At 35.1% G+C, this 20,887-nt stretch overlaps 1 protein-coding gene across 1 annotated transcript in view; it reads right to left on the bottom strand.

Moving 5' to 3' along the window:
* Positions 1 to 15,155, bottom strand: part of LOC134851061 (carbonic anhydrase-related protein-like) — a 90,855-nt gene extending 75,700 nt beyond the window's left edge. Inside the window, exon 1 of the mRNA XM_063866960.1 lies at positions 15,056 to 15,155. Within this exon, the coding sequence (XP_063723030.1) occupies positions 15,056 to 15,062 (7 nt within the window). The 5' untranslated portion in view covers positions 15,063 to 15,155. The remainder of the gene's footprint in view (positions 1 to 15,055) is intronic.
* Between the last annotated feature and the right edge of the window lie 5,732 nt (positions 15,156 to 20,887).

The raw sequence follows: 20,887 nt of genomic DNA on the forward strand, positions 1-20,887 counted from the left end.
TATGTTTTTTTTTCAAATTTGAGCTCAAGACAACAATACTTTTTGAATCATATGAACAAATAATTTTATCAAAAATGGCTAACTGAAAGTCAAAATTTGTTGCAAATAATCAGTTACTCTCACAAATAATCCGTTTCTTTCACAAAGTCCGTTACTTTCGTTTAGGAAAGTCGGAACTACATCTGTATATACTTAATTCAGCAAACTTTTCTGTAATGCAAATTTTTGAACCGGAGAATTCCAATAAAAAGTTATCTAGCGTTTTGATCTTATTTGAGCACTTACCTGTGCGAAAGCCAAGGAAACTAAGAAAAGTGATTGAATTTTTCCACAAAAAACGCATTTTGAAGTTTTTTGTGTTGTTTTACTGCTTTTTGACTGTATAGAGCTATTCTGAAAAAGAATAACATAAATTGAATTGAAATTCACTAATTTTGGGTCCACTTCATTCATTTGCACAAAGAAGGTCAAATTACAAAAAAGGGGGCTTAATTCCTACTTGGGATTGCCGCCATATAATTATAATATAAGCGACACCTTTTTACGAGGCTTCACAATATGCAAAAACTTCCAACTATCAACCTATCTATTTTAATGGATTAAGTATCTAACATCTTCATCCTTGTCTTTTTTGCCTCAAATTTGGCCTACATCAATTATGATTTCATGCTCAGCTGGAGCAGGCGATACCTATTTTTGATCGATGAATAAGTCAATGTTTATGCTCATCTACCATACATACGCCTGAGCCTTCAATTCGCCCTCACTATTAAGATGCTTCAACAAAAAGCTGAAATTTAAAAACAGGTTAAAAGTTTCGGCAGAGCCTTTAAATAGTTTTGATTAACTGGATACCATTTTTTTGCAATTTTTGCACAAAAAAACAACGCAATGAAAAAAATTTGAGTAAACAAAAAAAATTCAATGAAAAATTTTAGAGTTTTAACTGAAGCTTCAAGCACTAGCCATTAGGTTCATTACCCATAAAAACATTTTATATGCCTGTTTAAAGAGCAAAATTTAGGTTTAAAGTTTTCCGTCTCTACAAAAAATCAAACTGAAAAGCAAAACATTTCGACTATTTTGTTTTGACACCCAGATAATATTTTCGAATTTTTTGTTGCAGCTCAAAACGCATCTGAAAGAGCTATAATATGAATTATCAAAAGACCCTGTATGAAGTTATACTTGTGATTCAATTTTTTTTACTGTGAAACAAGGGACATTTGAACCCGAAGATTCATAGGACTTTGTATTGGTTCTCATGAAATGCTTCAAAAAAAAAAGATATGTCGAAAAATCGCATATCAAAAACAAACAACTACTACCCAATTTAAGTGAAATTTTTAGTGAGAATATTTTTAAAGCCAGTTTTCTTAGTGTTGCGGCACTTTTTAAGTTTGGGCTCTTTAAAATTAGCATTACGCTTAAAAAAACATATTGTGATAGCAAACATTTCAATTATCTACGAGTTTTTCTTGCTTTTTTTTTTACAAAAACACACGCTCTAGGCCAAAGCTCTTTCCAAAAAAAATAAAACTAAAGTTTCAAATCCTAAGAAGCTTAAAGTCTAATCAGGATATACTGGAACGCCTCAACCTTCACATAGGAAAAAACTTAGTATTGTTATCTTTCAAAAGAGTCGTTTTGATTGTTTTTCATCATTTGGGTTTAGATATGATAAATTTATTTGAATCAAAAGTTTCAGGATAAATTGTTAGGCAAATTGCTGAAAGGATGAAAATTTTAGGATGAAAATTTTAGGATGAAAATTTAGGATATTCTTTAAAAGTTTGCCGATACACAATGCACGCAAACTGAAAATACATGTTTTGTTTTCAAATGCTCTTAGGGAATTCTGATTTGATGATAAAACTGATGTTGGCAAAAGTTAAATTTTGATAGCAAAAAATAAATAATGGCAAGTGCTCTAAAGTTTCAGCTGATGTTACTGGTAGTAACCAGTCATGTTTCAGCTTCTTATTTATTGGACTATTAATTCCGACCATTGAATCAAGGGAAGAACTTCGCGTTCTGGCATTTTTAGATTTTGTTTTCCAGGCAACGTTAGGTGCTACAAATAATCGGCCAATAGGTAGAATAATAAAAAATATTAAAAGTGTCAGTCGTAATTCGAACGACCTTTTAAAAAGTTTCAGAGAGTTTCCCCAGTGTTGAGAAAAACCGGCTTGAATATTTTGAACTTTAGCTTAAAATCGAGGAAAAACTAGCGTACATTTGGGCTAAAAAACTTGATTTTGTTGAAAAAAAAACTAGTTTTGGATGCTTATTATAGTGTTTCTTTGGAAATAAAAAATCTTTTTAAAAAGCTTTAAAATTATAAAGCAAAAAGCAGTTTTTTCATTTAAGTATTTGTTTTCGATTTTTTTTGTAGACAACTGATGTCGATTATGGCTAATTCATCAAATTTCTACGCATTTGTATAACTCTCTCATCACATCACGTACAAAAAAAGTGAAAGAAAACACTAAAACTTGACGAACAAATTTTTTTTATAGGTTTTCCTGAGATCGTGGTCGGAGCATTATGTGCTACTTGCCAAGCAGAAAATTACCCTTAATTCACTATTTGACTTTCTTTTAAAAGTTTTCATCATAATGTAAATACAAAGTAAATCAATTTTAAGTTTTAAAACAGTTAAACCAAATTAATCTTAGCAATGACTTTTGCAGAGTAATTGATCAATGACAACAATTAGGTTTTGCTCAACGTTTAGCCAAGCTAAATTTGTCCAAAAACTTCGTGCTTTCAGTAAAATGGGAAAAATTTCTATTACTAATCTATACGTGGATCTCAAAATTCAAGCGAAGGCGGGCTATTTAAAGATATTTAAGTTCAAAGTATCTATTTTTACTTAACCTTCAACCGTTGAAAACAAACATTTTTTTTCAACAACTCATTTTAGATTTTCCATGATTAAAAAAAACTTCCCGGTGAAGCCTCGTTTAAACTCTTACCTGATCGTCACAAGAAAAACTGGCAGCGTTCAAAGGAGAAGTTTATGGAACACGTTTGCAAAGGATGAAACGATTCACGGATGATTGGTCGCTTACAGTCAGAGAGCGCAGTTTGTTCTCAAAATTACAAAGCGATCTGAGCTGATAAGAATCAAATGGAAGGTGATTTTACGACGCGAATAAGTGAATTTACCTTGCAAGTGGTCTATTCCTTTTGACTGGTGGACCTCGACTTTTAACTATACCATTGTTTGCCTGCCATTAGCTCTAATTCTGACCCGGCTAGTATCCTTTTCTCGGGGGACAATTTGTCAACCCAGGGAGTTTCCGGTCCTAGTGCTATGATTTGTGGTCATTACGCCGATGAAGCTCACGTCGAAAACTTAAAATGCAGAAACGCATACTAGTTAGCTCAAGATTGTTCAGTTTAGAGGTCTCTAAGAGCAATAGGGGAAAACTTAGAGCAATAGGGGAAAACAATTAGGGCTGGTAACAAATTTTGATTTTTTCAGAAAAACTCGAAATTATACGCTACTGGGTCTTCAGGGCTTCATGGTTTGGTCTACATTTTTTTCTTTAAACTGAATTAAATAAAGTTGCAAAAAATGAGATTCTAGCAGCATAAAATAGAGAAAATGAGAAATTTAGACTCACTTCAGTTTTCAGAAATCTGACCAAACGGCGTCTGTTATAAAGATTGTCTACCTAGTGATTGTTTCAATCATACATACCAAACGGCAGTGGAGGAAATTGAAAGGGGACTTAGAGTATAAGAAGGGATATCAAGCGCCTAGGGGTAAATAAACGACACGTGTGAAGTGAGTAAAGTCTAGAAGGATATTATAGAACCGATTGGATTTTGATTAAATTTGATTAAACTGCAGTTGTCTCAAACAAATGGCTCAAGAAAAGAGAAAATAAATTTGTTCAACGAAAGAAACAAAAACAAACCGACAGGGAATAGATCTTTATGAACGAAATTAACCGGCAGGTGAGGCGATCAAATTTTTTCAAAATGGACGTCCATGGAAATGAAAATCGTTTGTTCGAAAAACAACTTTTTCAGCTAAGTAAAGAATTTTAGGATGAAAGACAATTTTCAGTTGACAGGAGCAAAGTTAATGTTATCGGTGTAAACCTAATCTGGTCTTATGGGAAGCTATATTTTCAAGAAAGATTTAAATTTCAATGAAAGCCTAAAAACCTTTTTCCACAGCAAATTTGTAACAATAAAAAGCTGTTTTATATATATATAAGACTAAAGTGAAAATTCGTAGTTTGCAATTACGTAAATTTAACCAAGTTTAATTAACTTGAAGATACAGAACTCAAAAGATTATTAGTCACGCTACCTGACAATGAATGATGAAGATGAAGATTAACAAACGAAACTAAATATATCCAACCCTCTTTAATATTCTGAAACGTATAGAGCTGAATTGGTATCTCTGAATCTGAAGGTCAAACCTTTTGCTTGGTCTCTGTATTGTCAAACTTCTTTGTCTATAGCTATAATATGCCATTAGCTAATAACATGTAGCCGTTGATCGAAGTTACTCCTAAGAGACCATGGTAGTCAAATAGAGTTAGTGTTTAGTAATTCAATTTCGTAAGAACCTTTTTCGTAGAAATCAAGCTGAAAAAGCGAGTTGCATTTTACAACTAATTTTATAAACGAACAAATTTGTGGTCAATTTCGAGGTCTTCGAGGCTTTCGATGGCGTGTTGCAGCGCTTAAGAAAACAGTTTAAAGATCAGTCATGTAAATTTTGATAAATCATAGAGATGTCATGGTAATGACCTCATTGAGCTTCAATTACATCCATACTGATGTAGATGAGAAAAACACAATATTAAATATCTTTATTATAAGGCAACTGTATTGTTCCAAATACTCTACAAACTGCACTCTTTTGTTTCTGTGTGCGCCAGACGAATAGCGATCACAAGGTCCCTGCATCAGGTCCCCAGACGTAACCAAAGACTTTACTTAATAAATTAAACTTGTCCCTATGTCATAGAGGCAACCACAATAAATTTTAGATAATCAGTTGTAAAATTTATAACAGCCAGAATCCCACTGGTACATCAATAAGTAGTTTAGTTTTACGTGAGTTTTAAATTGAGTTTTTCGGCTCTAACTGTCGGCCCTCCCCCTGGGTTGGCTTAGCTCTTCCTCGAATTTGGCTCGATCAGGTTTATCATAACACCGCCCATCTTGGCGACTCCTCTTCTCGGCCTTGTGAAACGTCGCATTGATTTTTGTTTATTTGAACCGTCAGTTCCCGATGTTCCCGCAGAACCGATCGAAATGTCTCGTCGGCTTTCGTCGCCCGCCGTTCGTCGTCTTCTCTACGCTCATTGCTTCCTTCCGTTGGTTCTGGTTCTTGTCCTCGCTATACTCGTCGCTGCTCGTCGCATTTTCGGTTCTAGCAACTCTGCTTCTGCGGACACTCGCTTCTGCCAGCTTTTCCCCTTCAGCTGTTTTGCTCCCACCGATAACCGAATCCCTTTTCCCGCTGGTTCTACCATTCGCCATGGGTCCTGCGTACTGGGACCTGGGGTGCTCGTGCGACTAGGGCCTGGGGTAGCTGCCGTTTCCGCCCATTTCTCATCGGCTTCGGATATAAATGAAAAACCGTTTCGTCTTAGTAGAGATCCTTTTTTCAGTTTTACAGTATGTGGTGTAGGTTTTTCGATTTCACTAGAAAGACGTTTATAGTTTCTTGAGTCCTTTGGGTCTGTGACTCCCGTTTTCTGATATATCTTTTTCTGATGGTACTGGTTTTGTGCCGCTTCAGCCTCGATGGGATGGTGCGTTTGGGTGTGTTAGCTGTACATCCGTTTCCGCCAGTTCGCGTTCATTCAATACCCGAGGGGTCCCTCTATTTTGTAGGACATACACTAAAGTGCTTCTTTTTTCCCAGTCCAAAGTTATTTCGACTTCTGGTCGACCGCTTGTTTCATCTAAGCATTGTAGTTTTTGATCAATTACGTTTCAGTCTAAGTTTTTCAACGACAGTTTTTTTGTGAGGTTGCGGAGTACGGTGTTAACCTTTCTCCCATGATGTTCCTCGAACGGCGTCAATTTTGTTTTTGACTGTGGTACGAACCGTAATGCGCTTAACGCTCTTGAAATCATTTTTTTGAAGTTTTGATTCCATCTTCTCGAAGAGTACGTAATTTCTTATTGAACAGATAGTCGTTTCAACCATCCCTATAGCGCGGTGGTCTTTCACCGGATATTTTAAAATTGGATTCCCTCGAAAATGCAGAATTTTTGGATTTAGTTTGAAAAAAGTCCGGGCGCTTGATCGATATATAATTTTCTTGAGTGCCCATGTGTTTCTAAACGTTTCCTTAGGAACTTTAGTTTAATTTCTGAATTGTTGCTCGAACAGACCTAAGCCGAAGGCCAATGTGAAAAAATGTCCACCGCGACTAAGACATATTTGGTTCGCCCTTTTATGTAAATGACTGGTCCCCAAACGTCCAGCTAGACTAGATCAATCGGTTCCTGCCGTTTATAATTTACACCTATATCTCCCTTTGCTATATCTGTTTTAAGATTTTACCTGATTCCAGGCAGTGTTTGCAGTATTTTGCTGTAATTGAGAGGCTTCGGTGCATCAGTGAAACTCATACGCTTTTCGCCGCTGCGAACATTTTGTCACTTTCATGATGGTTATGATGCAGTCTGTTCAAGATGGATGCAGATAAGTCCTTCGGTATCGCCAATCGTCTGTCAACCCAAAGGAAATTTTCTCGTACCGAGAAGTCAGTGTAGTGCTGTGCGTAGTACTGTCCAATTCGGATGACCACCTCATTTACCCTTGAGTTGCTGTACCTGATAGCGTATGTGATGGTTTTAAAATCGGGTTATTCTCAAGATTGGCCTCCACAAGTTTTAGGTTCAGAATTGCCGGAAAGACCAACTTTTTCACAATTCGGAAACCGTCAGAGCTGAGGCTAGGGGGTTGGTTTTTCACGCGATTGAGAACGACATTTAAATTGACATTTCCACTTTGAGTGGATGTATTTACAATGTTAGAGGTTTTTGCCTTATCGGGTTTTTCAGGCGAATTGAATGTTGACATTGGATTTTTTGAGAGTTTGATTTTTGATTTAGTAAGCATGAGTATAGCTGAATGAGAACAACGTCTGATTTTGTCTGAGGTATATTTGCATAGACTTATCGGTATGCAAATTTCTCGCTTCCGATTGGCTAACCTTCGGTTGCATGCTGTAACGCCCTCTTTTCAATGTGTATTCGTCGGTTGAACATTTGCATATTCAAACTTTTTCGGTTTCTAATTGAGCGTGAGTTTCTCACAGGACCGAACGCATGATCATACACCCTAAACCGTCTGTAGTTTTGAATTTGGGTTAGCGAATGACCCTAGGATTTAACTGGTCGCTAGGATACAAGGCTTCATTTATCATCCTGATCTTAGTTACAGTAAAATTTTTCAACGTAATGACTTGATTCCGTTGCTGCTGTTGATGGAAAGCGCAATAAGTAGTTAGCTATATCCATTTTTGCTACCAAGCGATGTTTTACTTTAAAATCGTAGGAAAATAAGCGATCATACCAAAGAGTTAGTTTTCTGAAAATTGTTTTGTTTTCTTTAATAGCCAAGTTTAATGAGACAAGCTTTGCGATCTGATATGACCGTAATATATCGTTTGTAGCTATAATTACGAAAGTATTCGGTAGCCGAAACTGCAGCTAATAGTTGTAATTCATTCGTCGAACATTTTTTCTTTGCTTCATTAAGAAATATTGATGCGAATCATATTGGTTGCCACCCGTTCGAGCCGTACTGCTCTAACACAGCTCCCAAATCGTTGTGACTATCATCGTATGCTATGCTTGTTTCCCCGTAAATATCAAAATGATTGAGTTCAACAATATTCATTTTTGAGCAACCGTTTTAATTTTTGAAACGCGTTGTTGCATGCCGACATCCAATTGAATTCATTGATTAAACTTAGTAACGGTTTAGATGGGGAGCTTACATCTGCTAGTTTTTGATTAAATTTACGTAGACTATGTAAAGTTTCCATTAGGGATCTTAACTGCTTTCTAGAGTTGGGGGGCTTTGGAGCTCTGACCGCCTGAGTTTATCTAACTAGCAGTGTTGTGCCGTCTTTGCCAGTTTTGAAATCCAACCATTCAAATTTGCTCTTCGCAAATTCGCATTTTTTCATTTTCAGGGCGACATTCGCTACATCCAGTTTTTTATAAGTTTTTTTGGTTAGTGCAATGTGTTTTATTTTTTTCCCTTTTGATACGATAAGTATGTCGTCTATAAAAACGTTCGCTTGAGAGAACTCTTTGAGGAGATTACCAATAACTTTATGAAATTCTGCCACCACTGAGATAAGCCCAGAAAACCCTTTCTTAAATCGATGTGTTCTCGCCGATTTGCCCCCTACTAAAAAAAACTTGCACTGTTCGCTAGTTTTTTGTATCTTATGCTGCTCGTCCGTACGCATATGTGAAATCCAATGTAGTGAAATAAACAACTCCCGCTTTCCGTTCTGCAATTGTTTGGCTTATTTTGTCTACTAATTCGTCAATGTTTTGCAACTAGTACTTACTTTTATGTACTTTTTTGTTCAATTTCCTTAATTCTAGTGTCAGTTTGATACTTCCATCCTTTGATACTTCAATTCTTTACAGTAATTACGATTGGTGACACGAAAATTTTGTCTGAACATTATTGCAACTTGATGATATATCCCTCATTTATTAAACTTGTGATCTCTCTGTCTACTTTATCATGAAGACAAGACTGAGCGGTACCCTACGATCTTTTTGCTGTATCGGTTTTAGGGCTTCGAAAAATTCGGCTTTGACTTTTGCGCTCCGGATTATACCTGTTCTTGTAACAAAGTTCGGATATAACTTTTAAAAATTATGTCTTTAATTCATGTAGCCCCTCTGCACTGTCCTCACTCTCCTCCCCAGTTATCCTCATGACTTTCCCTATTTGTACTGGCTCGAGTACTAAGGATTCCATTAAATCGCGCGCAAGGGTTGATTGATGATTTTCTGCGATGACGGACACTTTCGCCTGCGTCACCCATCCATTCAGTGCAATCGTTACTGCTATTTTCCTCAGTATATGCATTTGATTATTTTTTAAGCCAGAAATCAACTGGGACTGAAGATATGTTCGGGGACTAACCATATGAATTGCGGACTAAAGATATGTATCGGTTCTAAATATAAGTTTGCTTCACCGAGTGTTGTTTTCAGATCAGTTATGCTGATGATCGTTACCGGGGACCGTAGCCCTATCTTCTTCTCCGACACTTCTGCATGGATCCGAGCACTAGGAATCTTCAACTCCGCCGAATTCATCTTCACGATCGACTTTACGATGTAATATTCGGACCCTGAGGAAGTGGATAGCTCCACAACACCCTCCTGTTGCTGATTGATCCATCCAAATTGCTCTTACTGCATGTTGACGGTGGTGCTCGTTCTCATCCCGGGCCAGACCAATTCGTCCTTTTCCGCACCATTGTTTTTCGGTCCCACGTCGCCCACCCGTACAGGTTTTTTCAAAGTTCCCAACTTTCCGGCACGCCATACAAGTTATTCGTTTAACGGTAAAGTTGGTAATGTGTTTCAATGTAAAATTAAAACACCGACGGTTTCCGGAAACGTTTCCCCGCGATGTGTATTCTCTTTCCCGCGACACTTTTTCCCGAAGTATCCCGCTCCTTTTTGTATTTTACCGACCGGTTCTTGTTTGATAGTCATGTGCGGAGCTGTGTAAAATTTATACGCGCAATCTCCTCTTTCAAACGATAACGCGATTCGATAGACTTCTTCCGTTGGTTCTGCGGACTTCGATATATTTCGTTGTCAATCGGACTCTCGCATGTTCATGATAAAAATATCGCAAATGTTTTCAGCTGCGTTGGCAAAATCGCAACTTCCGGCTAAAGCGCTGAATTCTGCGTGAAACTTCTCGAACGTTGCATTCTCTTTTTGCTTCCTCCGTAGATCAAGCCTCGCTCATGCGTAACATTAGGCTCCCGTTTGAAGAAATTCTGCATATCGTCCATTACCTTAGGGTATCGTTCGGTTTTAATGCTAACCGGTGGCTTTCGAGCCTTGAAAATATGCTGCCCGCCTATGCAGAGGTTCAAATTCGATTTCAACTTTTTCTCCGATTCCAAACGATTCTTTCCGCTCACATCCACGGACGGGCCGCTACTGCTGTTGCGGTCAAAGTAGCATCAAAATAAAAATCATCGGGGTCATCATACCTGGCAATCATTCCCCAGTGGAATATAATTATCCACTCTTCCCAGTATGTAGGCGGCTCCGGTGTACGCGCATTCCAAAATGATTCAATATTCAGTGGATTCTCCTCCCCCCCCCCCCACTTTTCATTCAGCTGGCTGCGCCATGATGTAGATATGAAAAACAGGATGTTAAATATCTTTATTGTAAGGCAACTGTTTTTTTCCAAATACTCTACAAACTGCACTCTTATGTTTCATTGTACTCCAGACGAATAGCGATCACAATATAACTGCAGCAGGTCCCCAGACGGAACCAACGACTTTTTATAATAACTTCAATTTGTCCTTATTTCAATACTTTTTTTTGTAATGATGTTCTCGCGCACTCAGACATCTCAACTGCAGACAAGTCAGATAATTTTGAATTCAGAAAAACAGCAGAAACTACGGATTTCTTCAACTATTTCCCTCTCTGTGGAACCAAGTAAAGTTGACCACCCCTATTTTTGAATATCTCGCGGTTAAACATCTGCCGATGTTGTACCTAGTAGCGAGTCTTCTCCTTTTCCTTTGCTAATCACATGTAAATAGAGGGGGTAGTTGAAGAGGTCCAAAACTAACTCGAATTAAAACCACAAAGAACTCAGTCTCAACTACATTTTGAGACAGTCCAACTAAATCCCAATTCTGAACAATTTATTTTTTGTGGAGAAAATTTACGGACCCACCTTTTTGAGTTTGTATCATAAGCCTCGTGCTGGAACGAGGTTTATGATGCAAACATTGGTTCACACGCACCATACCACTCAGACCTATTGCAACTGTAGCGGAGCAAATAACCTCGACTTACCAATGCCACGTTTTAAATTAGTGCTTTGTTTTGTTCTCTGTTTTGAGTCTGCTAAAAGGTCGGTCTGCTAAAAGAACGGTCTGCCAAAAGACTTATCCCTTCTTACTTAATCAGAACTTTGGATGAATTGTCTATCTGAATTGTCTGGGTATTTTTGGCTAAGTTGTCTGAACTTCAATTTGTCTGTATAGAAGTGTTTTGCTCAAGTTCAAAGACTGTGAAGTCATGTATCTGCCGATAATACACTTCGGATCTTTCCTACACCTCAGGCACTCGAAGAACTTAACAAGTTTCAATCGCAATTGATTGACCGTCAAAAAAGTGTGTTTAGATCAGAAGGTACATGAAGCATAACGTAACACAACCGTATATAAAGCAGGCCTGGACAAACAAGTCTGAAAAAAGTCGAAGGTTTATCAGTCTGCGCTGTGATACTGGAACAGAAAGTAGAAAAAAATCCATTATTTACCAAATAAATATTTTATTTGTTTCAAAGTCGGGAAAAAACCGGTTAGAAAATTTTGCTTTTAGATCAAATTAGAGAGGATAGAGCAGTGCAAACAAGAAGAATAAAAACTCTTTGATACTTTCTGAGAACTGTATTTCTAGCTGTAGAAAATTCGTTTTTTTTAAATGTTTCCTTAGATTCCAGACCAAATATTTAAAAACTCTAAATACTGTCAGAAAAATTTTTTGAAAATTTTTTGACAAAATTGGTTGGTGTTTTCTTAGTAAACTGCTTTTACAGCTGCAGTCAATTAAAGCTATTTTTTGTTCCGAAAATTTAAAGTGAACAAAAAATAATTGAAGTGTAAAAATCGATTTTTTTTTGCTAGAATTGCAAAACTTATCATCAAAAAGTAGACATATTAGCCTGATTATAGACCCATAACCTTCAAAAGTCTCCTTAATAGATAGTTAACGTCTTTTGCAAAAAACTTAAAGAAATTCTCTGAACTGAGAGTTTCAGTGTTTCGAGACCATGAGCTCCCCATCCATATAAGCGATCCGAATCATAATCACATGAAGCTGGCATTATTCAATTTAGGCGATTTTTTTAACCCCTTTTGTCACCAAGTGAATTATTGCCCCCCCCCTTATAAAAAACTAATCGAATGATTAAGCATAAGTTAAATTTGAATGTGTGTTTGTGTGTGTGTGTGTGTGTGTGTGTGGTATATGCGTGTGTGTGGGTGGCTGTGTGTGTGTGTGTGTGTGGTGTGTGGAATGTGTGTGTGTGTGTGTGTGTGTGTGTGGCGTGCCGTGTGTGTTCCAATCACACTTTCGACTTTCGAACTATTTTAAAATTTTAAAAATTTGATTTCAGCTGATTCTAGATGAAAACCTTACTGCCGAAAACATCTACTGAAAATCTACTGATAACCACTCTCCTAAACAAATTAAGGAATAAATAAGAAACTAATCATAAGAAAAAAACTTGCTTCATTGTTCAAAGACTGTGAAGTCATGTATCTGCCGATAATACACTTCGGATCTTTCCTACACCTCAGGCACTCGAAGAACTTAACAAGTTTCATGGCGCATTTGAATCGCAATTGATTGACCGTCAAAAAAGTGTGTTTAGATCAGAAGGTACATGAAGCATAACGTAACACCACCGTATATAAAGCAGGCCTGGACAAACAAGTCTGAAAAAAGTCGAAGGTTTATCAGTCTGCGCTGTGATACTGGAACAGAAAGTAGAAAAAAATCCATTATTTACCAAATAAATATTTTATTTGTTTCAAAGTCGGGAAAAAACCGGTTAGAAAATTTTGCTTTTAGACCAAATTAGAGAGGATAGAGCAGTGCAAACAAGAAGAATCAAAAAACTCTTTGATACTTTCTGAGAACTGTATTTCTAGCTGTAGAAAATTCGTTTTTTTTAAATGTTTCCTTAGATTCCAGACCAAATATTTAAAAACTCTAAATACTGTCAGAAAAATTTTTTGAAAATTTTTTGACAAAATTGGTTGGTGTTTTCTTAGTAAACTGCTTTTACAGCTGCAGTCAATTAAAGCTATTTTTTGTTCCGAAAATTTAAAGTGAACAAAAAATAATTGAAGTGTAAAAATCGTTTTTTTTTTTTGCTAGAATTGCAAAACTTATCATCAAAAAGTAGACATATTAGCCTGATTATAGACCCATAACCTTCAAAAGTCTCCTTAATAGATAATTAACGTCTTTTGCAAAAAACTTAAAGAAATTCTCTGAACTGAGAGTTTCAGTGTTTCGAGACCATGAGCTCCCCATCCATATAAGCGATCCGAATCATAATCACATGAAGCTGGCATTATTCAATTTAGGCGATTTTTTTAACCCCTTTTGTCACCAAGTGAATTATTGCCCCCCCCCCCTCCCTTATAAAAAACTAATCGAATGATTAAGCATAAGTTAAATTTGAATGTGTGTTTGTGTGTGTGTGTGTGTGTGTGTGTGTGTGTGGTATATGCGTGTGTGTGGGTGGCTGTGTGTGTGTGTGTGTGTGTAGTGTGTGGAATGTGTGTGTGTGTGTGTGTGTGTGTGTGGCGTGCCGTGTGTGTTCCAATCACACTTTCGAACTATTTTAAAATTTTAAAAAATTGATTTCAGCTGATTCTAGATGAAAATCTTACTGCCGAAAACATCTACTGAAAATCTACTGATAACAACTCTCCTAAACAAATTAAGGAATAAATAAGAAACTAATCATAAGAAAAAAACTTGCTTCATTGTTGCAAATTTCTAATTATATGTTTTGAAATCATTTCTTTGATCTACCCGGGTTGACCAAAAATGCTTTCACACAATTTTCACATATGAAAAAATGCTTATCATACAATTACGTTCAATATCATAGATACAGAAATTGTTAAGAAAACTCTAAGCTAAGCATTATTTCATATATGGAAATTGTAGGATAAGCATTTTTTCATAAAACAAAAATGTCGATTTTTTTAAACTTTAATTATCAAATTTTTTGGGATGTGTTCGAGCATTTTTGATATATGGAATTGTAAGATAAGAACTTTCGGTCAACCCGGGTATTGATTCAAAATTAAGTTCAGAATTGTAGCAATTTCGAAAATATCAGAATAATCGGATAACATTTGGTCATTTTTTTTTAGATTATAGGTTACATATATAAAGTATTCTAAAAGTCCATGCTCTTTTTAACATTCTATGAAGATTTTGTTACCAAAAAAATCTGCCTATGTCAAATAATTTTCAGCCCTAATTCGATCATTTTAATTTGGAACTGGTTGCAGAAGTTAGATTCTTAATCTTAATTAAAGCGAGTAGCAGCAGCTAATATATATAGTGAAAAATAGTGATATGCTTAAAAAATTTTATGACTTCATTTACTTTTAAAAGCTTAATTTATTTCCTCTAGGGCATGAAAAGCTCGAAAACTCTAAAAAAATTTTGAAAGACAAATTGAACCGGCAATTCAGCAACCGGCAATTCAGCAACCGGCAATTTTAGTCTTATAATATGTTTTCAGTTCAAAACTGGCAGTGAAAACATGATTGATGATACCAAAGAACGATAAAAATCTAATTATTTTATAATTATCTGTAATATTTACGTAGCCAAATTAGAGAACGGCTTACACATGTTTAAATCAGCCAAAATACCTTAAATTCTGGTAAAAGTATATAAAAACAAAGCAAGTACAGATGGTTTGCTTATTAAAAATTATATATATAAGCGCAAAATAATTCTTTCATTTACTAAAAAACTGATCAGAGTGTGAAAAAAGAAAGATTATTGAGCACAAAAATTGCCTTTTAATTCTGAAAAAGCTCAGGTTCTTTTTGTAGGGCAATTAAGATCAAGTTAGTTTCATCTGAACCACTACTTACCGATAATTTCTTGCCAAATATTTGCAACATTCGGTGTTGTTATTAGCAAATATGAACTTAAATCCAATACTGTAAGCGGGTAAATTTGTTATAAAATCATGCACGACTGTCATTACCTGGCATAAGTATGAGGATGTTGGAAAGTAAAGCACATGGCGCGACTTAGTATGGCTTAAAGGCTTGTGGTCAATTCCAACTTTCATCGATATTCTCGACTTGAACTTAAAAGACGAGTCTTATTTCTAGGAATAACAGCGGTCACAAATATATCTGGTTTACCTTATGGCTGCAATTCCCATATCTGTTTTTGCTGAAATTAACCAAAACAAATTGATAACTTTTCCAAACAAACGTCCGGCCCTAGGCTAATAGTATACCATGAGTGCACTAATACTGCAAGAATGTCCTATAATCCCGGTTAGATTAAATAGGTTAGGAAACCGCGGGTGAAATTAGCTCTACAATTTATTATAAATAGCAAGAACAAATTACCAACCACAAACTTGGCTGCCCAATATGATAGTATAAACATAAAACATGACATTTCATCTACGATCATTGTCATTAATCTCTCTTTTCTAATATTCAAATTGAAATGATTTTCAAATTGAAATCAGAGCAAGGCACCTAATCAGATTTTAATCTAACAGATAACAATCCTAGCAGATAAAACCGTTTTAAAACACTGAGTTCTCCCAGCAAGAACTCGCAGCATGCGTTTCCAAGTTTTTGAACCGATCTAATTTTGTATCTATTTTTACAACGTAGATGACAATTTTGCTTAAGATAACTAAAAATGAAAACGCCCAGTTACAAAAATATAAAAATCTAACACGGAGCAATGAGAATTTTGACCAAAAAATTATTGAAATTGTGAAATTGATCATCGCACATTGTTTATAATAGAAAAATGCTAAAAATCACGCAAAATTGTCAATCTGCGAACAAATTACTCGAATAACATTTGGTCATTTTTTTTTAGATTATAGGTTACATATATAAAGTATTCTAAAAGTCCATGCTCTTTTTAACATTCTATGAAGATTTTGTTACCAAAAAAATCTGCCTATGTCAAATAATTTTCAGCCCTAATTCGATCATTTTAATTTGGAACTGGTTGCAGAAGTTAGATTCTTAATCTTAATTAAAGCGAGTAGCAGCAGCTAATATATATAGTGAAAAATAGTGATATGCTTAAAAAATTTTATGACTTCATTTACTTTTAAAAGCTTAATTTATTTCCTCTAGGGCATGAAAAGCTCGAAAACTCTAAAAAAATTTTGAAAGACAAATTGAACCGGCAATTCAGCAACCGGCAATTCAGCAACCGGCAATTCAGCAACCGGCAATTTTAGTCTTATAATATGTTTTCAGTTCAAAACTGGCAGTGAAAACATGATTGATGATACCAAAGAACGATAAAAATCTAATTATTTTATAATTATCTGTAATATTTACGTAGCCAAATTAGAGAACGGCTTACACATGTTTAAATCAGCCAAAATACCTTAAATTCTGGTAAAAGTATATAAAAACAAAGCAAGTACAGATGGTTTGCTTATTAAAAATTATATATATAAGCGCAAAATAATTCTTTCATTTACTAAAAAACTGATCAGAGTGTGAAAAAAGAAAGATTATTGAGCACAAAAATTGCCTTTTAATTCTGAAAAAGCTCAGGTTCTTTTTGTAGGGCAATTAAGATCAAGTTAGTTTCATCTGAACCACTACTTACCGATAATTTCTTGCCAAATATTTGCAACATTCGGTGTTGTTATTAGCAAATATGAACGTAAATCCAATACTGTAAGCGGGTAAATTTGTTATAAAATCATGCACGACTGTCATTACCTGGCATAAGTATGAGGATGTTGGAAAGTAAAGCACATGGCGCGACTTAGTATGGCTTAAAGGCTTGTGGTCAATTCCAACTTTCATCGATATTCTCGACTTGAACTTAAAAGACGAGTCTTATTTCTAGGAATAACAGCGGTCACAAATATATCTGGTTTACCTTATGGCTGCAATTCCCATATCTGTTTTTGCTGAAATTAACCAAAACAAATTGATAACTTTTCCAAACAAACGTCCGGCCCTAGGCTAATAGTATACCATGAGTGCACTAATACTGCAAGAATGTCCTATAATCCCGGTTAGATTAAATAGGTTAGGAAACCGCGGGTGAAATTAGCTCTACAATTTATTATAAATAGCAAGAACAAATTACCAACCACAAACTTGGCTGCCCAATATGATAGTATAAACATAAAACATGACATTTCATCTACGATCATTGTCATTAATCTCTCTTTTCTAATATTCAAATTGAAATGATTTTCAAATTGAAATCAGAGCAAGGCACCTAATCAGATTTTAATCTAACAGATAACAATCCTAGCAGATAAAACCGTTTTAAAACACTGAGTTCTCCCAGCAAGAACTCGCAGCATGCGTTTCCAAGTTTTTGAACCGATCTAATTTTGTATCTATTTTTACAACGTAGATGACAATTTTGCTTAAGATAACTAAAAATGAAAACGCCCAGTTACAAAAATATAAAAATCTAACACGGAGCAATGAGAATTTTGACAAAAAAATTATTGAAATTGTGAAATTGATCATCGCACATTGTTTATAATAGAAAAATGCTAAAAATCACGCAAAATTGTCAATCTGCGAACAAATTACTCTGCGATTTTGATTTTTTAATTTTTTTTGAAATGTGTCCTCAAAAATTAGCGCCTAGCAACGTCGTGTTAAGATCAATCGTGTGATCTCAAGACAATTTTTAAAAAAATTACCATATGATAAATTTGAAAACTTGTTAAAGTCTTTTTTTTCAAAATCCCCCAACACGCTATTTAAAACCAAGTTGATGATAACTAGCGTCTATCAGCGTGATAAAAGCGTTAAAAATTTTTTTTCAGAAAGTCTAAACTTTTCTATCTCAAATTTTGACAAGATAATTGATTTTTTTTCCGCTTTTTTCGTTTTTCTGGTCATTTTTCCACGTTAACTGCTTTCCAATTGGCCTATTTTACTATGACTAAATGGTCTCAATGACTAATCTCATGTCAATTTGGAACAATTTGTGAGTCAGATACAGAGCCAATTACGCGTCAATAGTTTGAAAAATCTCGCGCGTTATTTATCTCAAAATTCGCCAAATTGGCGATTTTTAAACCACTATTAATTTCTTTTTTATACTTTGATCTCAAGACCGCAAAAATTTTTGTTCTAATTGCATGCTAATATGGTGAGCATCCAGGCTTAAAATAGCTTATTTATGCTGAATTTAAACGGTGGAAATTTAGTGTTACCTGAGTAAAGTTAATTATTTGAAACTTTCAACGTCATTTTGGGAAGCAAAAACTCAAAAACTTAAACCGCTACTGCAAAAAATTTTGACAAAATAATTTAACTTTTTTCGAAATTTTTTAGCACTTTTTTCGTTATTCTGGTAATTTTTCCACAATGCTTTCCAATTGACCTATTTTAGTATGATTAAATTGTCTAACTAACTAATCTCAAGTCAATTCGGAACAATTTGTGAGCCAGATAGAAAGCCGATTACGCGTTATTAGCTTGAAAAGTCTCGCGCGTTTGTTATCTCAAATTGGCCAAATTGGCAATTTCCAAACCACCATTATTTTATAAGAATAGACATTACGAGAACAAACTGTGCATTCTGTGCATTGTAAATGGATCCTGCAACATTGCTATTTTTCTTTGATCTTCTTTGCTAATTTGGATTCCATAAACAAAAACTTAAACATTGTACCGCTCGAAATCGCTCCAAAAAAAGGCAATTTTGCGGAATCCGCAACTGTATTTATGGAATTCAAAACATTTTGTGGAATCCACAAACAAATAATAAGACATGTGTAAAGTTACATTGAGCTGTTGCGGAATCCGCAACAGTAAGCGGAATCCACAAAATCTAAGTGCAATCCGCAAATTGCCAGTGGAATCCGCACATTATAAGTGGAATTCGCATTTTGTTTGCGGATTCCACTTAAGTTTGCGGATTCTACTTACATTTTGCGGATTCCTCTTAGATTTTGAGGATTCCACTTACAGTTGCGGAATCCAAAACAATTAGCTATACTTGCCTGTATCGGAATCCGCAACAAAACAAATGTGCCGACAAAGTTAACATTACAGGTATTTGTACGCGGAATCCACAAAACGCTTGCAGGTGGAGTCCACTTACATCTTACATTTTGGTACATTTTAAAGATTTTTCTCTGGAATTCAGGAACATACAGACACAAAATTGTGTGCCTATCCAGTGCACAGTTTGGCCTCGTAATGGATCACAGCTGAAATGTTTTCTTATTCTTTGATCTCGTGACATCAAAAAAATTCAGATGGTATAAGACCACGTAATTAGAAAGCATCGAGCACGAACAGTTCTCATTTTCTTGTAACTTTTCAAAAACAGACAAAATTTAAAATTAAAAAAATAATCATAATCTTGCGATTTAATACTACATCAAAAATTACTTGTCATGTAATTGTGGACAAGAAAAGATGCTAATCAAACAACTCTACAATATAAAAAAATTTCATTGATTTTTCATACTGTCTTTCAAACGTCTGGAATGTATGCGAAAGATTTGATTTGTTACTGCTTCTTGCAAATTTTAAAACAATTGGTGTGCAATTGTTGCTTTTCCAAATCCTTTGAAAGCTTCTTTATTTGAAAACCTTAAATTTCATTTCAAAAAAATTTCTGTTACTGTCAAAATATTTATGTGCTTGGGATCATAGTTCTCTCGGGATGAGTTCCAATTTTCAAATAGACCTTTGTACGGTTTTTTTTCTTTATCATCTTAGAATACCCAAGATAATTCGTTCTGTAAAAGCATACCCAGCGAAATGAATCATAAAACAATAATTGAATCGAAGTCTACTTAATTTTTTCAGTGCTGTTTTGATTTTTTCTACAAAGGTGTATGGAAATCGTGGCCCAAAAGTGTAACTTTTTTTCTCAAAATTGCACTGCAAAAGTTAATCTGAGGAAATTTCGAGGAAATATAACTAGAACAAAAAATTTCTTACGGCGAAAGTTGATTCTTAATCCATGGAATTTTCATCATTTTGATCCGTTTTGAGCAGAAAATTTTGTGATTCTTAACAAGTATAAATTGTTTGTTGGTAGTTTTGGGGGCCATTTTGGGGCAACTAATACAAATTTTCCGTTTTTCAGTGTCCGAGTTTTTCAGTAACCGAGTATCAAGTGCAACAACTTATTTATGTTTTTGATTCTAAAGTGTGAGATTCAAACGAAAAAATCTGTGATTGTAATAGATGAGACAACTAAAAACACAGTTAAAAATTTTAGGGTCTCTCGTAGGGTCTCTCAGGCAGTCATTTTGAAGAAAGGCTCAAAAACTTGTGCTTGTAATTTTTTTTTCGGACCAATTTTTAACTGGCAACCTTTAAATGAAGTTTTCTGTAGCATCCAAAAATTGTTGAGGTCTTGAGCTGAAATTAAAAAGTACTTCAACTGTGCTTAGTTTTAGTAAAGTCTAGGGGGTTTGAGATTGAACAATGCAATGAAGTTTGGATGATCAACATATGTTGGGCCACAACTAAATTATTGTTCCAACTATTTAAGAAAAGAGGCGGAACTTTGTATTCGTGTGTGCTTTAGCTTTTCGTTTACTTTTTTTTGTTTTCCACGCGAAATCAGGTACCAAAACAAAATTATCGGGTTGGGTTGAGTGATATATCATATAAAAGCTTTTTACTTTGTGAATCGAACAATGATTAACTTTGAAATTTTTTTTTCAGTGTCGCAAAAACCGGTTTGAAATTTTTGATTTTTGTTGTTACTTCGACTTAACATGGTGAGCGTCCAGGCTTACAATAGTTTATTTCTGCTTAATTCAAATGTTAAAAATTTAGTGTTATTGAGTAAAGTTAATTTTTTTAACTTTTCA

The sequence above is a fragment of the Symsagittifera roscoffensis genome, chromosome 7 (assembly GCF_963678635.1).
Source record: "Symsagittifera roscoffensis chromosome 7, txSymRosc1.1, whole genome shotgun sequence".
Lineage (NCBI taxonomy): Eukaryota > Metazoa > Xenacoelomorpha > Acoela > Convolutidae > Symsagittifera > Symsagittifera roscoffensis.